This window comes from Salvia splendens, chromosome 9, assembly GCF_004379255.2.
Source record: "Salvia splendens isolate huo1 chromosome 9, SspV2, whole genome shotgun sequence".
NCBI lineage: Eukaryota > Viridiplantae > Streptophyta > Magnoliopsida > Lamiales > Lamiaceae > Salvia > Salvia splendens.
The window spans coordinates 19,497,887-19,514,051 of record NC_056040.1 but is presented as its reverse complement, the minus strand read 5'-3'; the positions used below and the strand labels follow the sequence as shown (position 1 = coordinate 19,514,051).

The 16,165-nt window shown below is 36.1% G+C and overlaps 1 protein-coding gene across 1 annotated transcript; it reads right to left on the bottom strand.

The window, feature by feature from the left end:
- Positions 1 to 318: 318 nt before the first annotated feature.
- Positions 319 to 9,617, bottom strand: LOC121748663 (probable acyl-activating enzyme 17, peroxisomal). Its single transcript, XM_042143145.1, has 14 exons — positions 9,257 to 9,617; positions 8,540 to 8,669; positions 8,182 to 8,432; positions 7,115 to 7,319; positions 6,803 to 6,843; positions 6,180 to 6,305; positions 5,855 to 5,928; positions 4,903 to 5,123; positions 4,309 to 4,403; positions 2,762 to 2,978; positions 1,421 to 1,546; positions 1,245 to 1,343; positions 814 to 1,026; positions 319 to 610 (listed from the first exon to the last, which is right to left on the bottom strand). Exons 1-14 carry the CDS (start codon positions 9,517 to 9,519, stop codon positions 500 to 502), a joined length of 2,172 nt encoding a protein of 723 aa, XP_041999079.1. The 5' UTR covers positions 9,520 to 9,617; the 3' UTR covers positions 319 to 499.
- Between the last annotated feature and the right edge of the window lie 6,548 nt (positions 9,618 to 16,165).

The following is a 16,165-nucleotide window of genomic DNA, read 5'->3' as shown; positions in this document are numbered from 1 at the left end:
GATAAAGAAAGTGATTCATGGAATCAGCATATCTTATTGTAAAGATGTAAAACAATAGGTAATGCACCAAAATGTTAAGCATTAGGGCCTTGTGATTTAATAGGTGGCAAGATACAAATGGCCTTATTTTTAAGCATATTTGCATGAGAAATGAATCGTGCGGACCTATATGTTAGATACACAATGTTTGAATGAATCCTACACACAGTTTGGATGAATTCTGATTTTTCTCACAACTTTTGAAAAGATTGTATAGGTATGTAGCAAGCTGAGCAACATCGAATATTAGAATGCTAAAGTTCAAAAGAGCCATCAGAGTAAAAAACTTGTGATTTGATGAAATTATTCATTGAATTATTCAAAATGTAGAAATCCCAATACAAGAGAATGTTTTCGGTTCACCTTATTAACTGTGGTGTATTAAGGGAAGTTCGGATCCATATCTCCAGATAACGTATAGTAAACTATATTAGTGTACAGACGTTCATCGGCCTTTGCATCACAGTTTCGAATTCTGATCACTTTGAGAGAACTGCTCTCGCAAAACCCTTCTCATCACCTTGTTTGTAGCTGTTCTTGGAAGAGAAGAAAGGGGTATGATTTCTGACACCTGCAAATTTCAGCCTCTCAGAAGATCGTTCATCAATTAAACAAGCATTACTCCTTTTTGAAATCATTCACAAACCCCAAATCGATACAAAAAAAGAGTAAAGTTCATGTATTTGAGACGGGTCTAAAAGTTCATGTCCAAAACCAGGAAAAAAAAAAAAGAATAAAGTTTGTGTGTATTTGTAAAGAGGGTATATATTGTACCTTGAAGAGAGGGTTTAACTTCTTTTGAAGGGCTGAATTGAAAATTTTAGCCATACTACTCGAGTCCAGCAGTGGTTTGTCAGAGTCCTTTAATACAACGGCAACTACTAACCGCTCTGGTCCTCCACCGGAAGGTGGCACCCCAATTGCTGCTGTTTCCAGGATATCTGGACACACTGCGTTACATATTCGCTCAATCTCAACCGAGCTCACCTGAATCGAGAAAACAGAAGAACCATCAGAAGTTTACATCCCGCCTTATAGATCTAGGCTTCGAGTAGTGGATGTACATTATTTCACAGTGCATATGGTTCTAAGCACAGAAGCTCATTTATACTTCCAGGACTAGAAACACAGACCACGCCATATGCAATTCAGTTAATTCCAATTTTACAGCACTAATGAAACAGGCTTGTGAAGCTTCAACTCACCTTTATACCACCAAGATTCATGGTATCATCAGCGCGGCCATGTGCGCGATAGTTACCTTTTGACGTACGCTCAAAGAGATCGCCATGTCTCCTGAGAACCTGTGAGGAAATCAGCTGTAAAGACGCAGAAGATATCACCATTGATACAAGAGATGTATGGAAGCAAAAGAATTCACCTTTCCATTCCAAACTGGCATGTCCTTGAAGTATACACTATAGTGGTCAGCATTCAGTAACGAGCTAGATGCTCCAAACATGAGCGAACCAAGGGCTAGTTCACCAGTTCCAGGTTGGTTTTGTGGCTTTGAAGAAAAGAACAATTAGAAGTTAGTAAAAGTTCTGGAACAGAGACTAGATTGCAAATGTTCAATAGTAAATTAGAATGACTCCTTTGTTTTCCTCTCTATTTCACTCTCTCTATCTCCAGATGATCCATCTTATACCGCATTTCAGTAAAGGTAAAAATTTAGTCCTCTCCTACAAAGTTCTTATTCTATTCCTAGTTCTTAATTACACATCTCAGTCTACCTATAAATTGACTACTCCAAGAAAGCTATCTATGACTCCAACTTATATTAACTGCACATATCATCTGCAACGATATTTTTCAGCATGTGGATTAGTTATCTAGTTCATCTTCCTAAACAAATAGCTGACTGTAGCTCTCCTACCAACATTTTTTTAAAAATTTGAGCTATTTTTATAATCTAATCCTCTGGCCGATTAATAAATTACACCTGGAGGATTTTAGTTATAAGAAAAATGAAATCCAAGAGAAAGAAGATTGCTAATCTAGATTGGATAAATGGGTGTAATATTTGCAATTGGGTATTGTATGAAGTTGTGGGCAAACTCTTGTGAAATATAGGAGAAAAACAAAATCTTCTGTAGCACACAACTCATAAAAGCTGCAAAATATAGAATGAATGGAGTATGATGGATGATGAAAGCATTATATGCATGAAATAAACTCAATATATAGAAGTTGGCACGTCCTACGTTTTTCTAAAAAAAAAATCAATCACCTTGTGGTGAGTTGGGATTCAACTTCCTAGCAGGCATGCAAGAAACTTTGAATATCCATTCAACAGCTTGCAAGATGTAAATTTAGAACAGAATCCCAATTCTTGAGGAATTATGTTACTTCTAATTTAGCTCTAACAACATAGATATTTTTCTCCTTTAGATTCAGATTTTTAAGCATTAAACCCTTTCAACTTTGTTTTCTTATTTTACTCAAATTTCTGTTTCCAAATTTGAGGGAATCTAACCAATATAGTTTCATTTCAAATTCACAAATAATTAACAAAGTGAAAGGATTGCATCATGCAAACATGAAGATGATGGCAAGGAAACGGCAATAGAAATGGCGGATTGCATCATGCAAATATGAAGATGATGACAAGGAAATGGAAATAGAAATGGCAGATTGCATCATGCAAACAAGAAGATGATGGCAAGGAAATAGAAATGGCATTGATGTGTACTACTACAGTCGATTTTTCAGAGGTACTTACAATCGGAAAGCCATCATCCCCAAGAATAAACAGACTGCAGCCCATGGCAGGTGTGCTAAAAGCTGCTAGGGATTGATTCTGCAGCAAAGAACCAGTAGCAAATCCACCGCCTATTTCAGTGCCACCACAATACTCAATAACAGGCTTGTATTGAGCTCTACTCATCAGCCAGAGGTATTCATCCACATTAGATGCCTCACCAGTGGATGCATAGCAACTGCAGGAGAAAATAATTATTCAACTGCATAGGTTTTATTCAAGGGTAAATTAAACTTGTAATCCTAAACAAGTTTTCATTTTAACAAAACTGTGCCGATCTATTCATAAATACAATTTAATACACAAACTATCAATTTTAGTTGTCAAAGAAATCATGTGAAACATCGGACGCTTGCATGGAATTATAATCAATTTTAGTATTAAAAGTGGAGCAGAGTCAGCTGATACGAAGACGGTGTTATTACAATAATAAAAAGTTGAAAGAATATTAGAATAATAGTACTTGCTAGCACTCAGCAACACAATGCTTAAAGGAGAGATGATACATAACAGTGCGGACGGGAGAGGTAGTGAAGGGCCATGGTGTGTGACTTGAGGAGGTCAGTGACGCCAACGAGCAAGACAAGATGGGTGCTGTTGACAACCCAGGACATTTTTGTAAATTTTTTTAGTTCGTGCATTTCATTGTGTGAATAGTTCAGGGGGTTTTTGTTATTACAGAAATAATTTAGGATTTTTGTGATTTACTCTTAATTCAATAATTAGCACTTCAAAAAGTATCAACTATATGTATATGGGTTGTAAAAAGTTAAATTCTGGTGTAATTCCTAGCTCATTCCACTCATGAAAATACTTGTTTACTTGTTCCAACCTGAAGTTGATTTCAATCTTCAAAATCATTTCCAAACTATGAATATTTTAACATTTTCATGCAGATCATAAAATTTATTCTGAGACTATTAATTTTTTGTTTTTTTAAATCTCATTTTATGATTAGTTCATAATGATGAACAATATTTGACAAATATATTGATAATCAACCAAATGGGTAAAAATTCTAACAAATATGTTTCCATTTGTTTCTCCCAAATATAAACAATCTGTTTTAGTAGCTTGTAAACATATATGGAAGCACCCTTAAAAATCATTGAATTTATTTTTCTGGATATGAATCTCTATCAACACAGTTCACCATAAAAAGGTACTCCGTAGTATATTGTACATGATCTTAAGAAATTGCAAATGAAACTTCACTAAATTTAAGCCAATAATGAATATACCATTTTTTCAATAGTCCATTTTTGAAGTGTAAAGCCTAAACACTAAATGCCCAGCTGTTCAGTCTCCTAGAGAATTGTAGAAGCTAAGTTCGCAACATGTAAATGAAAACTAACACAGCAATAAACCAGTTAGAATACTATGACCAATGACTTATTCTACTCAAATCCAAAAAAAATCATAAACAAAACAACACAGAAGTACAGAACAAATGGTAAATATAATAAAATAACATATTATAATATGAGTTATAATTAAATTCCACCTACCGGATGGTTGACCAATCAAAAGAAGCTGTCGAATTTGCAGTTTTCCATGCCCTCACAATACTAGGTATAACACCAAGCATTGTCACTTTAGCATCCTACAAAGTGCAGTTTGGATTTAAAATCAACAATAACAGATGGTAAATACCTAAGCAAAAACAGGTCTTACTCCCTAAGGATCACAGAATAAGTAATTCATATGCTTAATTGCTTATTATAATTTTTCATAAAATTGTTGCCATAGCTATAACACATTTTTTAATCAAGAAACATAATCAAGATTAAGGTTGATTTTGATCCACCATCATCTAGCAAGTTGAGAAGATATGAACCTTTATCGGGGCTTAGGATATATGCCTCCATATTAAATAATTAATAGAGTATGAGGGAGTTTTCTTATCAGCTGATATGTGGAACACATAGAAAGCCACTTGCATACTTGGCGATGGAAACTTATACTTGACAATTGTTTTGAGGTTTAGGACATTTTCTCTGGCACCTGCATCCGCTTATGACTAAAAAATTGAAGTCTTTATCTCGGATTTCTTCTTTAACTACCTAAATAATGATACAAAGAACAAAAGCATCAAATATCACCTGCACAAACTTGGCAAATCCAGATGCAAGGGGAGATCCATTATATAGAGCTATTGAAGCCCCATTTAACAATGAAGCATAAACAAGCCAAGGACCCATCATCCACCCAAGATTAGTTGGCCAAGCAATTACATCACCTTTACGAATGTCCATGTGGCACCATCCGTCAGCAGCAGCTTTAAAAGGTGTGGCAACAGTCCATGGTATTGCTTTTGGTTCCCCTAATTCAGAAAGACCGTCGTTTATAAAGACATTTCTCTATATATAATAAACCCCAACATAATTATAATAGAAGAGCTTCAAGGCTTCGCAAACATTAAGTAGACTAGAAACTGCAAGTCTCTTAGCATTTTTAAACAGAAGAGCTTCTAGGTTATCAACTATTATCATAATGTTGATGAATGACAACATGTTTTAATACCCCAAATTTTGAAATGTGTAGATTATATCCATGTGGACTGCATCTTAGATGGTTCAGCCAAACTACAATAACTAATTCACATATCTCAGAATTGCAACTAATAGTTTCCATAAAAACCTCTCCCAGTGTCATAAAAGTAGTGGTTTAAGGTAAGAGAAATGGTGGTTACAGTGGCACAAGTGGAGAAATGGGTGATTAGGTATGTGGGTAAGCTGCAAAATGGGACAAGTCTTGGGTGATGAGGTGAGAAAAAGGTGGTGGGGTCAATTCCTCAAGCTTGAGTTCATACAACATAACAACAATGCCACAGTGATTGTATCGAGCATCATTCAAAACTTTATTTGCTGAGTTGCACATATGCCAGCTAGATATGGGGCAAGATATTTGCTTTTAGACAATACCAGTTTACTGCAAAGTTGCAACCAAAAGATAACTAGAGTAACATTGTACTGCCAATGCACGTTTCAATATCATGGTACTGCAAAATTGCAAGTAACAAATAACTAGAGTAACTTTTTTACTGCAATGTACCTGTTGTTCCTGACGAAAAGAGAATATTTGTGAATGCTTTAGTTGGTTTTTCCACAGCAATAAACTCAACTTCTCTGCAAGTGAACATTTATGCTAGTATGAGAGCTTAAAGATAGTGGGATATTCTTATATGTTCTGATAAATGTAAGCACGACTGATGTTGTCCATTTAAAATGATGTAAAATCATTGAATGGCAAGGTAACTAATACCCTTTCATCTGCATTCACAGTATATATATCCAACCGATCTACAATCATTAAATTGTCGTCTTGCATGATAAATGCTAAGTAAAATTTAGAGAAATACAGAAATTAGCAGGCTTACGTGGAATCATTGGCTCTCTCAAGAAAACTCTGCCAGGAAATGTCATTATCACGTAATGTCTTGCTGATACTGCAGCCTCTACTGGGAACTACAATTGCTATCGGTGATTGTGCATCAACAACTCGACTGCAGTTGTAGAACAAAAGTATCATGATAAATAACACATATGGAAGATTAAAATATCTATAGAGAATTCAGAGAATTTGCAAAAGCTTGATATGGAGAATGCTTATGATAAAAAAAAGTTCGGAAATAGCTACATATTCAACCAAAGGAAGGTAGCAAAATTCGAACACTAGCACTTAAGTTTTTTATGATCTTGTCAAGCTTTTGTAATAAATGTGGACTTTGAATTTGCAAGTAAGATCGACACGGAAAGAGTCATTTGTGCATATTCTACTCAAGTTCTATATGGTACCAATAGTCGTTGATTTGTACAATAATAGTCTAGAACATCATACAAAATTATTAGGCAAGTATAGGAGAGTAATGATTTGGGTTTGATTCCGTTCCATATATTGTAGAGCTTGCATACAGCTCAAGTTGTAAATAAAAAGGGGATGCCCTCCCTTGCCTTGATTGCACGCACACACACACACACACACACACACATGAGAACTAACCTGTATAATGGAAGTTCTCTACCACCTCGAACAATGACATCCTGGGATTGAAGGTCCAAATTTGGCAGGATTAGAATGAAAGGCAACATGAAAAATATACATCTTACAGCAAGATATAACTAAAAGGCTGAATGTAAATGGTCTGATGTAACAAATGACAGGCACACTTTTGTACTCCAAATTTCAACAAATGAAACCTGATCACTACATTCTTGAATAATATGCCAACAAAAGAAATAACTTCAGCTAGGAATCAAATTTATAGCACATTACGAATTACGCAGCATGTTAAAGCATTGGAGCTATGTGCACCTGAGTGAAAATTGCTTTAGCGTTTGATATTTTGAGCCTCGCAGATATTTCAGCTGGTGCAAAACTATCAGCAATGGACACAACTACGTAACCAGCAAGTACTATTGCAAGGTAGATAACCACAGAGTTGCAATTCATGGGCATATCTATGGCAATTGCTGATCCCTTCTCCAATTTCAAGGTTTCTATTGCATGGGCAACAAGCCTGCAAAGAAACCGCTAAACAAAGTTTCACATAATCTAGTCGTTAAATACTCAAATGTCATCATATGCAAGAGGGAATAATTCCTAGAGATGTTGAAGAGGAATTGAAATCAAATGATCATGACTAATATCACTGTCTAGTCCTGATACTAAAAACAGATATTTAGTTGATTAAACTCACTGCATTCATAAGCTAGAACAGAAAGTGGTAAAAATAGCAATAAATAGAAACCATGATATGAAACTACAGTGTATCTTGCAGTTGATAAGCAAGGAGGTATAAGAGAAGATTGTTCAAAGTAAAGCTAATAACCTACTCCCTCTGTCCCATTCAAGATGATTAGATTTCTTTTCTTGTTTGTCCCAACCAAGATGACCACTTTCTATTTTTAGAATTAACTTATCTCTTATTATTCAAATATTTAACAACCTTTTTCTCTCTATTTTATTCCACTCACAACTCCACTAAAAACCAAGGGCCACGGAAGAATGTGGCCATCTTGAGTGGGACGGAGGGAGTACATAATACTCGACATAAGTCTAAATAACTTATCTAACATAAAGCCATATGGAATACATCAAAAACCAATCAGGGTAACGTTGGAAGGTTCTTGCCTCATTAAGAATTTATAAATGAAATCAAACTTTTTTTGGCTCACTGGTACATGGAAAATATTGTTATAAGCCAAAACTTGCCTTCCTGCTGAATGTCAGGAAAAATGTGAGTTAAAAGGTTTTAACAGTATAGTACAGTATATTTTAAAATTGTTTTCACTCTGATAGTATAGATACCATGATATGTCCGAAGAACACCAAAGCTTTTATCACACATAATAGTCACCATAAACTAAAAAGGATCTTACCAAACTGATGCACGGAGCTCCTTGATTGACATCTTATTTAAAGGCAATTCATCATCTCCTTCATCACGCCATATGACAGCGACATCATCAAGGGTCCTCTGATCACTCAAAGTCAAGCAATTGTTAGCTGGATTAGAAGTTGCCGAGGGGAGCCAGATACCACCTGGTTCAGCAGGATCCTCACGCAAAATGCATTCAGGAGGAGTTGAAAAACGGATACCCATTTTGACAAATAAAGTTTTCCAATAAACCTAATAAACAAAAAAGAAGTGAAAACAAAAAATGAGAAAAGGAGAACAGGAGATCGTGTATAGCATAACAGTTACGAATCAAACATCATGGTGACCAATTAAATAACCTCAGGGTTTGAGACAGAAAATTCCTGAAAATCAAGGAAGCTTGAAATAGGATCCACATATTTCAACCCCAAGAATTCTTTTCCATGCTCTTCCAACAGTTTGCCAACATTAGTCATATTTGCTCCATCACTGTGCAGAAAACCAGTTTTTTAGGAACATGCCGAAAATATTACATAGACTTAGTGATGTTTCAAGTATACTAGTATATGTTTTTTTGTGTAATTCAAGTCCGGATTTCTAAGCCTCTGAGAGAAAATCTAATTCAGGTGCTAAAGTTTCATGATTTTATTGATATAACACATTCAACTACCAAACATCATGACGCTGTCTTAAGCTTGAACTTGAAGGCTTTCCACTTACATCTGATGCATCTCATCAAACGCCTAAACTTTTGAGTTATATCATGAGTAATTTTGCATAAAAGAATCTTCTTAGTCATTCTGAGCCTTTTCATTAAGACGAATGTATAGCAAAAAAACATGCAATTAACATGACTTCCTAATTAAATCGTTTTAGCCACATAACTTTTTCTTCTTTCTTTGCTGTAAGCTGTCCACATCTAAAATCCATTGATTAATCATTCTTACTAGCAAATAGTGAAATAGCTACTCAAAGCATTTCCTAATTACAGAAATATAAGCATAACTCCACACCAATTATAGATTTACGAGAACACACAAAATTCCAAAAATAAAATAAGTAGCAATTTTACGCACGGGCGGGGCAACCAGGCCGGAGGATCAGGTCCGAAGTGTTTGTAGCAGCCATAGTACATCATCTGATGAAGAGAAAACGGTAGCTCCGGTGTGAGAAGGTGTTTGGAGATGCTCTGCCATGTTTGGGAAGTTCCGGCTCCGTGAATTTCGAGGATTCCGGCCAGCTGGCGGTGAAGTTGATCGGAAGCTTCCTCAGATATGCCCAACGCCGCTATATCGGCGGCGGTTACGGCGTCGAGCGACATGTAATTCTCAGTTGCCATTTGAGAGAGAAAGTAGCTGTATTGGATTGCAGAGAATGATTAAATAATTAGTGAGTGAGGGAAGTTGGTTGATGGGTCATGAAATTTTCATAAGAAGATAGAAATGATTCATCAGATACAGATACATAAATCTTACTCATTTATGGAAAAAAACAAAAGTTTAATTGATTGAGAATCTTATTTGTGTGTATTAATTTTATTTTAAAATATTAGTATAATAAGTTTGAAAATATATATTTATAAAAGGAATAAATGAAATTTTAAATTGTGATATCTCGACATAACAATATAAAATACTCTCTCCATTCTGTTACAAGTGATTGAATTTTTATTGGACATGAGATTTAAGGAAATGGTATTTATTAAGGTAAGTGGAAAAATAAAATAGGAAACTGAATAAAATACAACAACTAAAAAAGAAATATCAATCACTTGTAATAAAATGAATAAAATATTATTTCGTGGACATATATACAAGAAATAAACATATGAAATTTATTGTTAGCAATAAAATCGAGTAATGAATTTTCTAATTAATAGAATAGGTTTGACAATAAATCTTTGTAACTGTTAAGATTTACAAGCTCATAGTTATGAATTAGATCAAATGCGTAATATACTATCTAATACAGTAATAATCTCAAAAGGAGAGCACCCGCAACCAGGGGCGAATCCAGGAATTTATATTTTGGGGTGCGAGTCATATGATAAATCATTATATAACATACCAAAAATAAAAACTAATACTAAAAGCAATATATTTTGAAATATACAAATTTTAGAGTCATATATTTCAAAATACAAAAATAAACTACATTATATCTAATTTATTTTTCGACGAGTCTTCATTTCTTCAAAACGATTCACTATATCATCATCGGATACTTGTAGAAACACATCTTTATCAATGAAAGTGACCAAACATTCGTTCAAAGGTTGATCACCCATTCTATTTCTCAACTTATTCTTCACAAACGTCATTCCAGAAAACACTCTCTCTACACTTGCAGTGGCAACCGGAAGAATCAAAATCAACTTGATAAGCAAAACCACACGCGAATAAACCACATCTCTTTTTGTTTCAACAAGCTTCACCAAAAGAGAACTAATATCTCGCAAATTCTGAAAGTCTTCATCACTTCTCATATCTCCAATGAATATATCAAGTTGGCACTCAAGGTCCATCAAATCAATGTTTGAAAAATCGGAAGGATAAAAAATGGCAAGTTTGATTACCTTTTCCTTGTCAAAAGAAGAGAAGCCATCTTTAGGATTGAAGCAAGCCATACATCTGAGCAACTACATATTAACTTCATCGAAACGATTATCAAGTTCTTGAAGTAATAAGTCAATCACTTTGATAAACACATTAACACGAAAATGATGAAGATATGAAACTTGTTGAACAAAACTTTTTGATCTTCCATGAGGGCTATAGTGAGCTTTCATATCTGGAACAACAATGCCATGTTTATTGCAAATTGAGATTACCTTGTTCAAGTGAATCTCACATCCATCCTCCCTCATTTTCTGTAGTTGATCTTTGGTTAAAGTGACAAACCTCATAGCATTAATGATGTCGTGATCTCTTCTTTGCAAATCAAGACACAAATTGTTAGTGTACCCAAATATATTAGTCATTAGTTGTGTCATAAACACGAAATCAAATGACTCTAGTAAGTACAAAATGCCTTGAGCTTTTCCCTTATCATCGAAAACGGAATCTTCTTTCCAATCATCGTAAGAATTTCAAAAATTGTAGAAAATAAGTCCAGAAGATCAAATTTTTAAAATTGAAACACAATAATTTAGAATCCAAAACAACAATTAAGCTATTTAAAATTAAATACTTGTGCATTTAATACTCTATAATCCCTAAAATAAAACATAATTGAGAATTTCTCATCCACAAATAATTGGAAGCACGGCTGTTTTCAATTCACCTCAATTCCAAGACAATAAGAGAGAGTCATAAAGTGTAAAACATTAATCTATTTTGCACAAGCTGCCAAAATCCCTAAATTATTTAATGAACTAAACTTTTACACCTAAATTCCTAATCACTCACCTTTTCAACAAAAAACAAAGTGTATGATGAAAATTGAGGCGGCAAGTCACGGAAGAAGGCAAGAAACCGGAGTTGGAGAGCGGTAGTCGCGGAAGAAGGCAAGAAGCAGAAGCAGTCGGCGGTTTTCAAGTGGGGATGGCAATAGGTTTGTTATTTTTATTGTGTTCTGTAAAAAATGCTTTGAATTAAAATTGAGTTTTACCACTTTTTGATTTATTAAATGTATTTTATTTCTTATCCAGTATTTATTGGAGGAATAGCCAAATATGGATTAGGGGGACATTAGTTTTTGGCCGCGTAGTTTTTGGAGTAGCCAAATAGGGGGACATTATACATATATTATTAATATAAACTTAGAATTTGTATTTAAATATATAATACTACTAAAAAAAATAATTTTGGGGGTACACTCGTACCCCCTTTGTCCCTACTCCCTCCGCCACTGCCCACAACCGTGTTCTTGCCAACGAGCATGGTTGTGGGCCCGGCCCCACTTTTTCTGCCTGCTCTTAGGCAAGAGCACAACACCCACAGCTGTGCTCTTCCGCAAGGACGAGCACAAGGGTCCCACCATTCCATTATTCAATTTAAATAAAAACATTTCCACAAAATTAAAATACATTACACATACCCGGAATAATATTACAAAATACATTAAAAATTAAAAATTACATAATTAAAATCCTAAAAATTAAAAATTACATAATTAAATTCATAAAATTAAAAAACACCACTACTCGTTGCCGAATTTCGCCCACATGTGTTTGATTAGGTCTTCTTGTAGCTCAACGTGGGTTCGGGTATCGCGCATTGTGTGCCTTGTTTCGATCCTCTCACCCACCGTCGTATGCACACCTCGGCGTGGGAGAGACCTCGCGCTTGAGCTTCCGGCTTCATCCTCGTCGTAGAAGCTAGCCGCCCTCGGTCCTTCGTCGGCTATAATCATGTTGTGTAAGATAATACACGTGTGCATGATGTCGGCGATATTATTCACGTACCACAGCCGAGCCGGGGCCTTCACAATGTTGAATCGGGCATGAAGGACCCCAAAGGCTCTTTCGACGTCTTTCCGCGCTGACTCTTGACGCTGCTCAAAAGAACCCGTCTCGGGTCTTGCAGGTTGCTGAGCGTCTTCACGAAAGTCGACCACCTTGGGTAGATACCATCGGCGAGATAGTAACCCATGTGGTATACATTTCCGTTGACGGTGAAGTCGATCGCCGGTGCTACACTATTCAACACATCATTGAAAAGGGGTGAAGAATAGAGCACGTTCAAGTCGTTGCTGGATCCGGCAACGCCGAAATATGCATGCCAAATCTATAGGCGATAGTCGGCGACCGCTTCAAGGATAAGTGTAGGGCCGCCGATTTTGTGGCCGCTTAAGTGTTGCCCCCTCAAAGCAGTCGGACAATTCTTCCACCTCCAATGCATGCAGTCAAAGCTGCCAAGCATTCCAGGAAAGCCATGGACTGATTCGTGAAGACGAAGTAACCGTTAGCAATCATCGGTAGTGGGTGCCCGAAGGAATTCATCACCGAAAGCTGTACGAACGCCCTCGCAAAAATTTTTAAGACAAAGGATTCCAGTGGATTCACCGACATGCAAATACTCGTCGAAGAGGTCGGCCGTTTGCCTAGTAGCGAGTTGTCGGATGGCACACGTACACTTCTGCAACGCCGAGATACTTTGCCGACCGGCTGCATCTGGACCTGTGTGGAAGAATTCAACACGGGCAAACAATGTGTTGATAATACGCATAAACAAGCGCTTTGACATGCGAAAACGGCGCCTAAAGTAATCTTCCGGAAACCGCGGCGGGTCGGCAAAATAGTCGGCAAAGAGCCTTTCGTGGGCTCCCTCCCGGCCACGATGGATGTAGCGGCGAGTTGATCTAGTTGGTTGATGAGGAGGAGGGGCGGGGGTGTAACACCCCTTACTCGGTTAGTTTTAACCGAATAAGTGACGTTACCTTTCGGTACGATAGATAAACAAAACCTGTTTTTTTTTTTCTCTCTTTTCTGCAACCACTCAACATACAACACTATCATAAAAGAAACTAAACCTGATAACACAACTGTTTACTACTGTACATAACAAAACAACATTAACCTATTTCGATAGATATTTATACAACTTCACTAGCAAAAAGAAGGTTATAACCTTACATTTCCAACTAACTACAAACAACCAAAAGTTAGACTAAGCATGCCACGTGAGAACTCCAACTTTACCAGCAAAAAGGGAGGGTAGTGACTTGACACGTGCTGCTGCCAACTAGCGAGCTCACTCGCTTCTATACTCTGCAAGATGGAGAAGAAAGGGGGGGTGAGCTTCGAAAAGCTCGTAGTGTAATCGCATTCCAGAATAAAACCTCTAAAACTTCAATCTATATCACTACCACAAGTAAACACTTTATTACCTGGAATGTCGTACAACACATATTCAATTTACATCGGCATCAATATACAAATTTAAAACAATATTACCAAATATTATCCTTACTAAAAGTTTGAATCAGTTAAGATCACATATATCACTTGCAAATAATCAACACATTCATCCTGTACAACAACATGATATAAACAAAGGATCCTGTCAGCAGTCACTTTCCTTCGTCAACATAATTATACTATAAGAAACATAACTATTTAAAGAATTCAAAGCACAACCATATTATTTCAAAAATAGAAAGTCACATTCAGCCCCCAAGTTATGCTTAGTGATGGACACGGGTACACGAACACTATCTGTAGCCCTATGAGGGCGTCTATCATGTAAGTCCGTATCGGACACTGTAATCTTCCAAATGGCCTATGCAAGACAACTGTCATATATTACCCATATAGGGTACATTTCAACAATCGATATATCATATAGATCATCGCTTCGGTTGTCCAGAAGACGAGTGATCAACATGTGTGCAGTACTGCTGTCCTATGGCATGCCAACTATACCATGTGGTTCACTCAAGCAATGGGGCACAACGCAACTATTTCACATCAACTTTCACATTATTCAACACATATAGCTATTTACATCACTTGGAAGTATACAAAATCCACACAATCATTTTTAAGTTCTATGGCATAAGCATACGAATCACACAACCAAATAGTAACATTTATCGAAGTTAAAGGAATTAAATTCTAGAACACGCGTACACTACCTGTACACGTCAAAAAAAACGCTATTACTGGCTTAGTCAACCAGGGAGGTGCTCCTTTCCCTTATTGCTTGTGCTTGCACCGTGTTCACCTAGGTTTAAAATAGCCACATATACACTTCATAAATAAACACTTAAAGCACAAATATGTAAGCCAAAATATCACATCTATCTATCTCCCTTTTAGCATAAAAACCTTTATTCTCAACTTTTAAAGCTTTAGAAAAATATTGACTGCATTACATCAACTTCATATAATAAACTGACTTAGCTCGGAGATAACTAGGGGTCGAGCCCTACACCAAAATAAACCTCTAGATGTCTATTTTAATTACAAAAAAGGTTTTCCTCAAAATTCCAAGGAATTAGGGAGTTATGAACGTTTTACTACAGCCTGCCAGTTTGTGACAGATTCTGGCGACGGTTTAGCATGAATTTTTAAAAATATCAAACGTTGACGAAACGATCTGAAATTTTGCAGAAATCATCCCAAGACCTGATAGTATGCATAAAAAATTTTAGAACATAAATTCTAACATGTTAAAGGGGCCGAAACTGATCAGTACAGTAGCCTCAGAACAGTCTACAAACAAGCTATTTCTCCAACAAAAGAACTCCCAAAACAAATCAGATTTTTCCTATCACTTTCATGCTTAAATATTATATCCTACTTCCAATTGCATAGTTCAATAGCCAAATTACACCAAAGCATCAAACAACAAAATTCCCAAATCTATGAACCCTAATTTTCGACCAAACAACAAGATTCACATCAAAATAACATCACTACTATACATAGAAATATGATTGAAGAGGTTATGGAGGAAGCTAACCTCTAAATTCAACAATTTTCCAAAGATTAGTGGAAGTGGGTTTGCAACCTAAGCTCCAAAATTGAGGGGAAGAATGGGGAATTGAGAGCTTGGACTGATGGAGTGTATTACATGTTTCACGGTGGAGCGGCCGGAGGATTCGCGGTAGCTGATCGGAGGGAGTAGAGGGCTATTGAAAATTTACACAGAGATGAAGTTGGCATGGGCAGATGGAGAACGAAAAAAAAGAGAGAGAGAAGAAAGAAGAGGATGGGTATTATTTTTCCTATTTTCCTTTCCTTATTTTTTTCCTAATTCTCCACATGACACGTTTTTTTCCTACTAACTTACTCATCAACTTCATATTCTTTTTCTTTCTTCTTTTTCTTTATTTCATTCTTTTTCCTAAATTTCCAAAAAAAATCCTATATTTATCTCTTCTATTTCTAACAAAAACATATGCAAATAAAACCACTAACTAAACTATAAATTCTAATCTCTAATTCCTAATTCTTCTAAGGTTGGGATATTACAACTCTCCCCCACTTAGGAAATTTCGTCCTCGAAATTGATACCTGATTCAAAAAGGTAGGGGTATTG

What these genes read in the sequence shown, in the direction of transcription:
- LOC121748663 (XM_042143145.1), bottom strand. Translation starts at nt 9,519, where the DNA reads ATGGCAACTGAGAATTACATGTCGCTCGACGCCGTAACCGCCGCCGAT. An exon ending in TTTCTGTCTCAAACCCTGAG is followed by an intron (nt 8,433 to 8,539) that starts GTTATTTAATTG and finishes TTTGTTTATTAG; the next exon opens with GTTTATTGGAAAACTTTATT. An exon ending in CTAAAGCAATTTTCACTCAG is followed by an intron (nt 6,844 to 7,114) that starts GTGCACATAGCT and finishes CTTCAATCCCAG; the next exon opens with GATGTCATTGTTCGAGGTGG.